The 14,399-nt window shown below is 29.7% G+C and overlaps 1 protein-coding gene across 10 annotated transcripts in view; it reads left to right on the top strand.

Annotated features, from left to right (window-relative positions):
* LOC135122661 (leukocyte elastase inhibitor-like) overlaps positions 1 to 14,399 on the top strand; it is a 59,255-nt gene that overhangs the window by 28,480 nt on the left and 16,376 nt on the right. The window contains exon 4 of one of the 10 annotated variants that reach the window (XM_064046993.1): positions 9,153 to 9,343. The exons of 3 other annotated variants lie outside the window; for them this stretch is intronic. In XM_064046993.1, the coding sequence (XP_063903063.1) occupies positions 9,153 to 9,292 (140 nt within the window). In that variant the 3' untranslated portion in view covers positions 9,293 to 9,343. Of the gene's footprint in view, positions 1 to 2,222; positions 2,448 to 2,759; positions 2,999 to 4,092; positions 4,704 to 5,521; positions 5,745 to 6,746; positions 7,484 to 7,951; positions 8,215 to 9,152; positions 9,344 to 14,399 lie in introns of those variants that run through there. 6 more of the 10 variants (XM_064047002.1, XM_064046991.1, XM_064046990.1 and 3 more) reach the window with 6 other exon arrangements.

Genomic DNA, 14,399 nt, shown 5'->3' with positions numbered 1-14,399 from the left:
TTAACTAAACCTGTCGAATTCGTCGCGAATCACCCATTTATTTTTATTTACATGATACCTGAATCTCAAATTATAATTAATAATATTTTAGTTTCTCTTCGGTTCACTACTTTATGAAAGTATATGAAGGCAGTATTAGGCAGTATTAGGCCTTGAATCAGTTTTGTAAGAACAACCATCAACTTTAAATTTTAAACACGTACCACTAGTTGCAATAGCATAGTACCCAAAAATTACTTAATTAATCACAGGAGCAAAAGTGAAACTTTTTGTGGCGAGTCTATAGGGAATTTAAAAAATTGGAATTTTAGTTTTTAAAAATGAATGAATTAACTTGTATGTGGACTCTGTTCGTATGGTTTCACTTTTTCTGAAGCCTGTAGCGGCAGAAAAAGTCTTTTACTGCACCGGCTGCAATGCCAAACTTTAAGGTCATTTGTTGAGTTACAAAATGATATAATTTTTTGTTTGAAGAAAAAAACTGTTATTTTGATATATAATTTTATCACTTGTGTACTCTATCCAACAGTAGAAAATTGTTGAGATAGGGTCTAAAATACTTGAATTCATTTTAAACGTCCACTGTATACAAATCTACAACTAATTCTTTTTTTTTTTGTGGCAGATATGAAGTTTGTGGGTTTTTCTATGCCTCCTTCCCCAGAGGAGTTCAGAATAGATCATCCGTTTATATATTTTCTCTTTGATAAAAGCAGTAGTCATATTTTTGCTGGACGTCTCTTTAATCCCAAAAATGAATAATAAGCTTTCAGTCATCATAATTTCTTGTTACTATATTTGGCAATAACTCCATACTTTTTGTGGAACATTTATAATTATGTAAATTGTTTATAATAAAGGTGTTTTCAATTTTATTGTTCAGAACTATATCGGGTGTTCAGTTGAAAAAATCATCAAGTTCAAATTGATTTTTTGTTAACATATTAAATCTAAAATTTAATCGATGACAGCTGATAACGCAGAAATATCAATTAGAACTGTATGGATTAATAAAAGAGATGCGTTTTTCGTTACGGTTTTTTTTTACCAAAAAAACAACGCCAACTTGATGACTTTTTCAACTGAAAAACTCAAATAAATAAATCTGGTATCGTGAGCGACTATGAAATGAAATAGCTAAATCTATCTGGTTATTTCAAATATATGTATACAATAATGGAAGACGTAGATGAACGTCTACGACATACGTTATGAATGAATGGTATAAATTTCTTTTTCTGATTTTATTTTGCCTGAGGTAATATATATGATTTGAAAACCTACCTGCAATGAAGTGTAATGGCGTGCCTTTATTTTGGTAATTTATAAATTTATGTAATAATAAAAACTGTTTTAATTAATAGGCCGGGGTACAGGTTCTAATTTTCGAATTCAGGTTCTACTGCTTTGTTTTCTTTTCAGTCCAGTGGTTTTTATTACGAAAATACTTAGTTGATTTCAGTGTCTCACAGCATTTTCTTTGCCACTAATTGTAAGCTTTTTGTGCACACGTATGATGTTCTGCATGCGATTTACGTTATCACCTCCTCCAGAACAATTTGAAGCAGATCATCCTTTTATTTATTGGATTTTCGACAAAAAAAAGATTTGTCTTTTAGCTGGAATGATACGACCAATAGAGTATCACAATGTCGAAAAAAAAACGTCATCTAGTCAGCCATGGAATGAATTAAAAAAAAAGTGGTGGCGGCAGTATTGTGAATTTCTGTTAAAGTTACCTGCCAGTATGACATTTTTATTGTCAGTGTATTTAAAAAAATGCTTGAAAGCGGACATACTATATGTATTATCAAAAATTATTACCGAAATGGAGTGAAGCAAGAAAACAGTGAATGTTTACTATCTAACTTGATGAAGAATTTCGCAAACAATTTCCAATAACTCCAAAAACGAACAGCTGTGCTAGTGTAGTTTTGCAACACAATTTTTTTATTAATTGCATTAATTCTAACTAAACGACATTTTTTTTTTTAGATTAAGTGATATAATAAAATCAAAAATGAGTCACCAACTAATCTTTTTTAACACTTAAGAAAACACATTATATCAGTTGCCGAATTTATTTCTGCTTAAAAATTTATATAAATGTTTTTATTTGTTGTTTTCTTAAATTTCGAGTAATATATTATACAGGTTATAATTAAATTATCTCTATTCGTCTTAAAGTTTCTCTGCAACTAAAACTACTTTTCTCTACCCAGGTATGGTATTGGACGCTTGTAGTTTACCTAGTCCCCCACGGCTGTTTAAAGCAGATCATCCGTTTATTTATTTTCTTTCCGAGAAAAAAAATAATCATCTTTTTGCCGGACGCTTCTTCACTCCCAACAGTGAATGAAAAATGTTTAAATTTTCGCTAATCATAAAACTAGATTTGGATTTCTTATCATGGCATCAACATATTTTATGTATACTTATCCCTATCCATAACAAAATGTAGCGGTGTTGTTATTTTGGAGTATTAATAGTAATTTTTCTTTAATAGTTAATGAATTTTTGTAGGAAATTGTCAGTTTTCACCAAAATTTCAGCTATGCACATAAAATTTAATTAGCCAGATTCGGTGGTGTGTGTTGTTTTGTCTTTTTTGATTGATCTGGATTCTGGAGTATTTACAATTTTCGTTTATTTTAAAAATTACAAAATTTCTTCATAGTAAGTGTTAATAATTAGTTAACTGAATTGTACCAGTTAGTACAGATTTATTCAATTCGTTAACAACATTTATTTCTATACAGGTTTCATGGCCGTAGCACAATGTTCGTTCGAAATGTATCCAGAATTATTCTTTACTGTTGACCATTCATTTATCTATGCAATTATGCAAAAATCAGCAGATACAAGAAATGTTTTGTTCTTTGGAAAAATTATAAGCTGTAACTAATTCATTCAATTTATATATTTCATATCTTTCTAGTATTCTGTATTTTGTTAGTATTTCTGAAGTATGTGTCTTATAAATAAATATTAATACTTTCATTTTAGTTTTATTATAAATTGAGTTCGATCAAATTTACTTAACATTATTAATTCTTTTTGCAAAACAGTCCTCAAATAAACTATAATATTATTGTGTGTGTTTCTGTGTTGTCTGTCGCTGTTAACAATTTTATTCGACAGTTAATCTCCGAAACTGAGACAGTGATGAAAATTTTAAACTTGATAGTAAAACTGTAATCAAAAATGTCATCATCCCGACCAAAAATGTCATCTCATAATATTGTTATCTAAGTAAATCTTGCCTGAAATTTATACATTTATGATGTGGTCCTTAATTTGTGGTTTAAGTCTCTCCGTATTTTTTATGAGACGTGGAGAGGTTACTGCAAAAAAATTAAATATTTACAAGTAAATCTAATAGGTACATGATAAGACCAAATAACTTTTTTTATTTTGATAAGACATTAATATTGTACTTATGCTTTTTCTCTGATTTTCCTGTCAAGTTTTTCAAATTCGACCTTTATAATTTATCCTAGAAGCCAGATGTAGACTAGTCCAGTAGTTTGTCAGCATTTCAATGGTTCACAGTATTTTCTTTGCCACTTATTCTAGTTTGTTATGCACAGGTGAGATCTTTGATTTTCTTTGCGCTGACGATCCAGGGGAATTTAAAGTAGATTATCCGTTTATTTACTTTCTTTCCGAGCAAAAAAGGAACAGCTTTTTTGCTGGACGTCTGGTTAATCCCAGCAGCGAATGATGAGTTTTAGAATTTTTTGTATCCCCCGTTTAGCAACGTGCAACAAAATGTAATGCTGTATGTGTATCCTTATTTTAAAATATTCATATATTTACAAAATATAATTTAGACCTCAGTGTATACTTATTTTCTTTTTAAATTGGTTGTGCTCACAACATTGGATTATTCGCAATTACAGTTTTAGTAAAGTTAAGCATACATAGCCACAATGGCGTACATGACTTTTGGAACAACTTTCGATAGTTTATTTATTTATTTATTTTTTTAATATCAAAAATTATCAAAAATCAAATAGGTTTTGTATTTTTATTTGTTTTAAAATTCCCCCAAATACTTTTCTACAACTAATATTACTTTTTTTTGCACAGGTATGATGGTTATGCTCTGTAGTTTACCTCCTCCCTCAAGGCAGTTTAAAGCAGATCACCCATTTATTTATTTTCTGTCCGAGAAAAAAACTAATCACCTTTTTGACGGACGCCTCTTCAATCCTAACAATGAATGATCATTTTTTTAATTTTCGCTAATAGTAATCATAATTAGATTTGTATCTCTTATCGCCATATTTTATAATACATATCTATCTATCACAAAATATAACGCTGTAAATGTGCCCTTTTTTTTAAATTGTCGTTTTAAGAAGTAAATTGAATATCATAATGTCACAATAAAATTATATATTTTGTTACACAGTAATGGAAGTAGATAACTACACTAACCGACAAAAAAACCGGACACCCTGAAATTTCTCATTGCTTCGATTAATTTCTCAGCTTAAATTTCATTCTGTATTTATTTTTTCAGCTGATTTGTACATCCTGTGTCAACAGTGAATGATTCTTTAATAAAATAACAATCACCAGTTAAATTAATAATTTCCAAGAGGTTTTGCGAAATATTTTAGGGTGGGTTTTTTTTTGCAGCTTAGTGTATATTAAATTTAAATTTTCATCGTTTTAGAATTGCTTGTAGCTGAGAGGCGTCTTGTTTTCCGAAATTGTATAAAGCTTCCTTTTATTGTCATGTGAATAAAAGCATTGAACTTTTTACACAAAGCATGTGTAATGTTACATAAATTTAATGCTTTTAAAGCATATACATTTTAATAAATGTATTGCAAAAGTATGTTCCGTTTCCCGTTTTCTATATTGAATAAAATATAATTTATACTCACAGATATACTTTTTTTATTAGAAATACATGTATGTAGAACGGAACACTTTCTTTAATTTGATTTACTCTTTCAGTATCAATTTTTAGTCTGAATCGAATTTATAGCGAATCATTCGTTTCTTTGTCTTATTTAATCGAATTTATAAGGCAGACAAAACCGTTGTTACTTCCGAGGCGCTAGCCGAGCTGTATAAAAAAAAAATCCATTGCCGTAAATACACACGTCGACATAGTGCAGTGACTGAGTAGCATCTACACCACTTTTACATTAACCAATCTTTTTATTAGAATCGTTTTAGTAAAAAAGTTACATTGCAAAAACGATGAGACTGAAAATATTGGATATCATCCTTGTTTGTTAATTCAATATTTTGCATTGTGCCAGCTAATTTCCCATGTAATTACATGTCCTTGCGGTGGTTTGTGATGTTTAAAATTGAAACTACGCTTTTAGCAATTATTACTGCATCATAAACCGAAGTTTTCTCTTAAAAAAACCTCTTTTTTTGATGTTATGATGTGATAATGATAATACTAAAATATTTAGCTTCATTGTTGTTCTACTATTGTTGGTACTATTATCTTGTTTAAAATTAATTCGATTTTATTCAATTTTTGCTGCAGGTATGATTATGATGATGAAATGCAGTTTAGTAACTCGTCCAACACCAGCATTTATAGCAGATCATCCGTTCATTTACATTCTCACCGAAAAGAAAACAAATCATCTTTTTGCTGGGCGTCTTTCTAAGGCCAATCTGTAGTGATTTTTCTTACATAAATCGAAACCATTGTCATGTAAAATAAGTCTATACCTGTTTTCGACTCAATAAAGTGGCGACATTAATTGTACTATTATTTTGTTGAAGTTATTACGGTCGAAAAAGAAGTCATTTAGTAGGCTAGGAAATTTATTTTTAAAGGCAATGCACTTTCTTTGACAATTGTTCACTAGTTAGTGTTGCCAACGTAATTTTTGTACATTAAATTTGAAAGAATGCTGCAGACGACTTTTTTCTTGATCGTATAGTACTTTTTGTATATAAATATTAACTTATGCACATATTTTATTAATTCGTTGAAGTTATTTCTGCCTGTAACTCGATATCCATTTTTTTTGTTTGTAGCGTTCTTAAAATTTGAGTAATATTAAAAATAATACAGTTTTGTTCATCAATCGTCATTTGAAAGTTTCAATGAATATTCTTTTTCAACTAAGACTACTGTTTTATGTGAAGGCATTTATTTATTTTCGCTCTGAGAACAAAATAATCATCTTTTTGTCTAACGCTTCTTCAGTCCTAATTCTAATTATAATAAGATTTGGATGTCCTGTTAGCAAATTACCATATTTCACGGGTATTTAATTCAACTATCTGTCATAAAAAATAAGTGTGTGTATCTTGATTTTGGCGCAGTTCTATTTTTTTGTAAATAAAGTTTCTTTTTATACAAAAATGTTGCATAACTGAGTAAATTTAACATCATACACCAGTGGAATAAAATTATCTACTTGGCTATGCCATGTTGGAAGTAGGTACGTAACTAAATTAAATTAAAATTTTCATCTTTTCTTCTCTTAAAAAAATATTTTGTATTATATCAGCTAGTTTCCCTTGTTCTTGCATTTGTTTGTGTTGTTTAAAACTAAAACTACTCTCGTAGCAAAATATTATTGCATCATAAACTTAAGTAATGTATATATTAATAACAACGATTCCTCTTTTAAAAAGCCTTTATTTTTCATGTTATGATGTGATAATTTCAAAGTATTTAGTGTCATTATTGTTATTAATTGTACGATCTTCTTGATTACAACTAATTAGACTCTCTTCACTATTTGCTGTAGGTATGGTTATAAAGGCGAGAGGGCTTGTACGCAATCCTCGAACATCAACATTTATAGCAGATCATCCATTCATTTACATTTTGACGGAAAAGAAAACGAATCATCTTTTCGCTGGGCGTCTATCTAATCCCCGCTTGTAGTGTTTTTTATCCTGAGTCACTACCATGATCACGTAAAATAAATTTGTACTCGTTTTTGACTCAATAAAGTTGTGTACAATTTCCTTTAAATATTAGATAATAAGTGGAACTAATCCTCATTTTTGTGAATCAGTTGTTGCTTCACAATAAAAACCAATAGTTGTTGATAAAATATTGTCAGAAGGGATCACAAAGCTTGTACACAAATTTATTGATTTGCATCTGTTAGACGAGTGTCCACAAACTTGCACCTTCCTATGTTCATAGGAAGTTTTCAATTCTAACAAAAATTTTGACTACAATTAGAACTTTATGGACCAGATTCAGCAGAGTGGTGAGTTCATTAAGAAAAAAATTTTCTATACAGGTTTGATGGAAATGGTATATTGTTCAAGGGATTCAGAGTTATTCTTTACTATTGATCATCCATTTATGTACGCATTGATGGAAACATCAGCAGAGACAGGAAATATTTTATTTCTTGGAAAAATGATAAAGTTCAGTTAATTCTTTAACTTTTACCCTTCTAGTACCTATTCCGAATTTTGTTAGTATTTCTAAACAGTATTTATTACTAATAAATTTTAATTTTTCAAATGTGTTTTATTTAAAATTACTTTGATTTATGCACAATATACATGAATTTTAGTATTATTCGGACAATTGCTTGGTTTGTTAAGTTTTAACTAACTTTTGAGGACTGGACAAAGCTGTGAGGAGTATGGACTAATTTAACTTGCATGATAACTTGGAAAGCGTTAGCAAAGCATGTTTTACTTATTCCTTGCTTAACAATAAATAAGTAGTCGAGGTGGTCATATAGCTATAATTTTTAGGAACTAATAACATACAGAATGATTACAAAAGTTTCATTATAATTAGTTAAGACTTTAATAAAAAGAATTTGAAATTGATAAATTGGTAACTAACCAAAAGTACACAACCATCTTGAGTGAACACACTTTTGTACCCACTCTGAAGTTTTAGTTACAAGCATTATTTATTCCATTGGGAAACTGGGGGTCTAATTTGATAGTAAATTGACAGCGATTTTTTGTTCAACAGCTGCTATATATTTTTCTCGAAGTGGCCATATGTATTTTCCCGTCACAGTAGATCATCCATTCGTAGTTCAGATCGTACACAATTGCCATGGTTTTAAGACTGTTCTTTTCCAAGGACGTATTTCTAAACCGTAATGCGCTAGTTATCAAATCGGAACTGTGCAACCAATCTTGGTAATTTTTATTGAACAATTGTGTTCTATTCTTCTATTGTATATCCTCTTGTTTTGTTAAATTTTTAAAATAAAGTGTAGTGGCATTGTACTGTTTTATTCGTGTAATTTATGAAAAAGCATCATAATGCAACATATATTGGTCTTTTAAAACTGAATTAGAAAAATTAAAAATGTCCAGAATGTTAACGTTCCCTACGGAAAAAAAAAAGAAAAACAAACGGAGGAACATCAGGTATACAGGAACATAATACATAAAATATATATTAGCATAAGGCAGGAATTTATTTATTGATTTTTTTGAGCAAATTTGTGTTACCGATGTTGCACATAAAAATAAAGCTGTTGCAAATATAAAAAGAAGTAAATGAAGGAGTTGACGCAGCTACTGCAATTTGAGGCATTTTTTAAAAGATCAGTTAGGTAAGTCAATAAGTATTATTGTTTTGATATTTTCATTCGATAAGAAACGCACGTGTTCGTACCGAATACTTTTATCGTCGATAATAATAATTAGAATATCATAAAAATATAAAACACTTTGAAAATGTCTCCTGAGTGTGAATATTCAAGACAATGTTAGCTAATCTGCAAGGAAAATAGTAATGAAATGCTCCAAACGAACAAAATGATGTATGATAAATAATAATAATAATTAATCGATGACTAACGGTCCTTATTTAGAACCTCGGCAAAAAGTAAAGTTTTTAAGCATTAACACTCAAAAGTAAATAAAAATCTAATACACAAGTAGATAGTATTTACGCAACTGTAATTAGTTCTTCTGAAACTTGGAAACTACTGGTTAACATTTTCCAATGTGTTAATTAATATAGTTACATAATATTTCATTGAGCTATGTTTTTTGATCTTTCGTTGCAAAGAGACTTTTAGCAATATTAATCTTAGTTAGATGTTGTGTAAATATATTTCTGTAATATATATATATTTTAGAGCATAAAAATTTTGTGTTTTTTTTTTTGCAAATGTAACAACAAATAAGTTCTAATTGTTGTTTTTTATACACAGGTATGATAAAAAAGGTAAAGCGTAAACTTATTATACCTCATCTGGAAGAATTTAAGGCAGATCACCCTTTCGTTTATTTTATTTGTAATAAACTTTGTAATTTACTTTTTGTAGGCCGTCTATGTAACCCCAACATGTAATAAGTTTGTAAAGTTTTTGCCGTTTTTTAAATAAATAAAAAGTAATGAAAATGGATTTTGTTTTTTACGTGTGTAGTTTTATTGAATTCTTCATATATGTTAATTAAGTACAATTTCTTTGTTGGAAAAGCCGATTAACTGGTGTAATTATGATACACATTCTCTATAGTAACGAACTACTTATTACTATAAGGACACTAAAATTAAATAAAGTACCCTTTAGTATCCTTAATCAAGGTACACTGTTAGTTCTTGTAAAAATGTAATGCAATACTATTATAATAAAATTTCCATCTATTGATTGATACATGAGTTGTACAACCGATGGGTGTCAATTTCTTCAATAAAAGAATGAAACGGTAATAACCTAATCTTCGCTTGTACATATTACAATTCTTTCAGTTTGCCTTACATAATGAATGTTATAAAATATTCAAACATATTTTTAGTTTGACGTAAAATTTATTCGAAATTTAAAGTAAATAAAAAAATACTCCTATTTTACTGTGGTGCACAATAATAACACAAATTAATTTAAACTTGAAAGAATTGATACCAGTCGTTTATTCTATTTCTTTCATAGTGTATTTTTACCATTTTTTCTTGTTGTTTCAAACAGACTAGGATATAATATGTATAATAGTCAAGTGTTTGTATGTATTTACACTACATTTATCTAACTGTATACGATGTGATAATTGAAAAAATGCAATCGACATACCTATCGACAGGTTGTTATAATATTTTCCTTCAGATCATTCACACATAAAATCGGGTCTCCCACACACTTTATCCTTTGGCATTCCAGTTTATTCCTCCATTGTCCCTAAATTTGGCTTCATCACCGAAGAATACTTTTTTAAAAAAATGTTCATCGTCATTAATCTGATGACGAACAAAAGTGCAATATCTTAACGTTTTTGCATAATCGGTTTCCTTTAGTTATTGTACTAACATTGTCTGGTATGGATGGCCTTTGTAATCATGAGTAATTCCCGAAATTAATTCCTGCCCAATTTTCTAAAAATTGTATTAGGCGATATCACTGCGAATATTAATCATATCGGTTTACTCGTTGTTCAAAAGAACATTTTAACCGAGATTACTACACGCAGAAAAATGTGAATGCGACCTCAACTACTTTTTGTTAGTTGAATTCTGGTTTGTTCCTGGAGGGCATATTTGGTTATCCAGAAAAATACAATGATTACCGAGAAGTAATTTCATTTGTTAGTACTACGAAGTAAAGTTTGTTAATATATTTCTTTAAACAACTAACAGATTATTCATCCACAACAAAGCCATTGGTTACCCCAACATATTTTTATTATGGTAATTTGAAATAAGACGTTTCAGTGAAGTAACAAAAAATTTTTAGTTGCGGCAAGAAACAATATTTTTTAGACCAACAAAATGTGGTGGCACCGGTTTCATTAAGCCAATCACGAGGAACATGACCAAATATGGTAACAACACGTGATGGTAGAGGTGAAAAACTTCCAGAATGCAATATTGCACAATCGGAACTTCACTTATTGCAACGTGCGTTTCCTTCCGTGTAGTGATGTAAATGTGGAAAAATCTGTAAGCTTTAACATGTGTGAGATAGTTTCTAGTTTGTTAAACGAATGGGGATTCCCAGAACTTGTAACAAAATTTGAAGGTAAGTGTAACTGTGTGTTAATTTAGAGTGAGATATGTAAACTATAACTACAACGCGTAACAAATGTACTAATTAAAAAACTGTCAGCAAGTATAGATATTATCTATATATGTATAACACAATGTTTCAAATATTCTTCTACACGACAATCAATATATATACTAAACATATAATTTCCGCAAAGTAAAAGGTAGTCCAGTAATGATTGACAACTTATTTGTTCTATTTGTGTTTAATCTTTTGAATAATTTTTTTTCTTCCACAGATTCCTGGTGAAATAAAACCAGTCTTGGAAAGAAAACGCGAAAAACTACAAAATTTTGGTTTGACTCTCCAACCACTTTCCATAATTGTTGGAGACAGTCTAGAGCATATTGAAATGTGTTATGTAGCTGTGAACGACGTTTTATATACTGTTCCAACTCCATTAAAGGCCGTTGATGTTTGTTTCAAAGTGATACACGCCTTGCATGCTTCATATGCCCACGAATCGGAGCAGATTTGGATGTTACTACAGAAGACCATCTACGAATTGTCAACAAAGTGGGATAAATCTCTTCCATCAGTAGACGGTATTATTGGTTTCATGGACAATCTGTCTTCATAAATTTTGCTTTGAGTTGTTTTTAAATCATAATGCCAAACTGCTTTCTTTGTACTCAGTTTTTTGTGACAACGGCATCACTTGTGTTACATTTTAAGTATTTTCATAATTTAGACCCAAATAGTGTACATAGATGTAATGAAACTGATTGCTGTCGAGATTTTGTTAATCTTAAATCTTTTAAAAATCATTTAAAATCAAAACATTTTTCACCAAATCGCTCGCCCAACTGCCATAAAATAACAGGTGCAAAATTAAACGCATACGTACAAACTGATGGACCAACTATTGACCAAATTGGGTCAACGGAATCTCCAACTTGTGTTCAAAATGAATGCAAAATTACTAAGAATAATAATAATTATTCAACACTTGAAGAATTTAAGCAGTTACTGGATCGACATACTTTATCACTAGTTGCAAAATTTTATGATTCTCCTTTATTGCCAAGAAATGTTATTCAACAAATTGTTGATAATATCAAAGAGTACGTATCAAGCGGTTTTATTATATTTTTGAAAAATTTTATAATCGAAACTTTCAATAAATATAATGTTAACGAACAATTAATCAGAGACACAGACATGATGTTTGAATATTTAACTAAAGCATTTCAACCGTATGCGTCAGAATATCTTCGCTTTAAATTTTTTGAAAATTGTAATTATTACATAAAACCACAGGAATATGTTATAGGAGAACGTCAAGAACGGTGCAAAGTCAATAATACTATACTACTTAAAAATGTAAATGTAACTGCTCAATTTGTTCCTTTACGAGTCGTATTTAAACTTATTTTTCAAGAAAAGAATTTACTAAAAGATATATTATACATAGATTCTTTAAGTAACGACACTTCTACCATCTCTAATATTTACCAGTCCGTGCACTTTAAAAATATTCTTTCAAAATTTAAAACAAGTTCTGATAAAGAGTCAATAGTGCTACCCATGTTTATGTGTTTTGATGACTTTGAAACCGGAGATCGTCTTAAACTAGGTGCAGTATATATTAATATTGCCGTATTTCCTCCAAAATATAGATCGATGTTGAAAAATATTTTTTTGGCACTTTTGTTTTACAGCAATGACAAAAAATTTTTTGGAAATGAAGCAATATTCACAATATTAATTCAAGAACTTGCATTTCTAGAGACTGAGGGAATAAACTGTTGAACATTCAGAGGGGACTGTACAACTATATTTGGTTTTGACTTTAATTCTAGGAGATATTTTGAAAAATGACGTGTCGCTGACGGGACTTAAAGAACGATGCATATTCAACAAATTAAACTATTTTAATTTTACTACAAATTATTCTGTTGAGAATATAATTCATGCATCACATGACCCCATTTCTTCCAATAGAATTTGTACATGCCCTTAGTTACATGTCTATCACAGCGATAATAATTTTATTGCCTTATTGTGGTCTGTTGCTACCTAAATTTAAAAACTGTCAAATTTGACAAATTTTAGAATTTCATAATTTTTTTTGTCTATTATGGCTTCCCAACGTTGGGGGCAAGCTCAAAACAACGAAATCAATTCTGTTATCAAAAAATGTGTTCATTCATTATATTCTCATGTTGAATATAACTCGTGATATGATTAATAATCGAAGATATGGCTCGTGAAACCGAAGCAGCACATTCAACTCGTGCTTCGCACTCGTTGAATCTGCAGCCCGGTTTCACTCGAAATATTATCGATATAAAATAATCATATCACTTGTTATATTATAACTGACATAATGCATGACATAGTTGAAGGTGTATGTCATTACGATATGAGACACATATTAAAATATTTTGTACTACCCGCAAAGTACTTCACTTTAGAAACATTTAATGAGAGATTACGTATGTTTAATTTTGGTGATGAAGTTACGAACAGAGAATTACACAAAGATTTTCACACTAAAAATAAAATTTCTATGTCTGCTAGTGAAATGCGATGTTTTGTAACTTATTTTGGTGTTATCATAGTAGATCTTGTTCCAGAACCTGATGAAGTCTGGAAATCTTATATAGTCTTACGAGAAATAGTCAATTTAGTAACAACAACTAATGTTACAAATGAAACTCCAAACACTTTGGAACCTTATATTATGGAACACAATCAGGTTTATCAAACACTTTTTCACTTGGTTGTATATCTTCAATTCGGTGTGAATCAAAGCACCGACCATTTAAAACAGCTGCAACTGTTTCGTGTTCTCGACGAAATATAACAAAGACATTATCTATTAAACATCAGTTAGAACTTTGTTATAGGTTTATTAGTAACCAAGGTTTCAAGAGTAGAGATTTGGTAGGAGCATTTGAATATCACTCATCCACTTTATTACAAAATTATCTAGATATTCTTCCAAATTCGTTTTCACATTGTTTTGTAGCTAAGTGGGTTTCGTATGGAAATATTAAGTTAAAACCTACATCTGCTATTTTGCTAGGGTTTTATGCAGAGCTTCTTCCTGAATTTGAAGTTTTAAATGCTATTGTTGTAAATGAATCAAATGAAGTTGGATTTATTTATACAAAATTAGAAACTTTGTGTTTTAATTATCACCTATTTGCTTATGCAGTTGAACCCACAACAGATATTATTTTTTTTACATATATTGATATGATTGAGAATCCTCTTGTATCATTATGCACCATGGCAAATGGTAAACAATGCATTGTTATGCAAAATGTTCCCTGATTACTTCATAAGTATTAGTGTAGTTATTTGATCATTAGTAATATAAGTTTTTTGTAAATTGTCTTTAAAATATAATACTTATTAAACATCAAAACAGTGTTTCATTTCCCCCTTAATAATAATAATTTTAAGTAA

Source organism: Zophobas morio, unplaced genomic scaffold (genome assembly GCF_036711695.1).
Source record: "Zophobas morio isolate AGI-343-1 ecotype UQ-CSIRO unplaced genomic scaffold, CSIRO_AGI_Zmor_V1 ptg000005l, whole genome shotgun sequence".
NCBI classification, from domain to species: domain Eukaryota; kingdom Metazoa; phylum Arthropoda; class Insecta; order Coleoptera; family Tenebrionidae; genus Zophobas; species Zophobas morio.
This window is presented reverse-complemented; position numbering and strand designations above follow the sequence as displayed.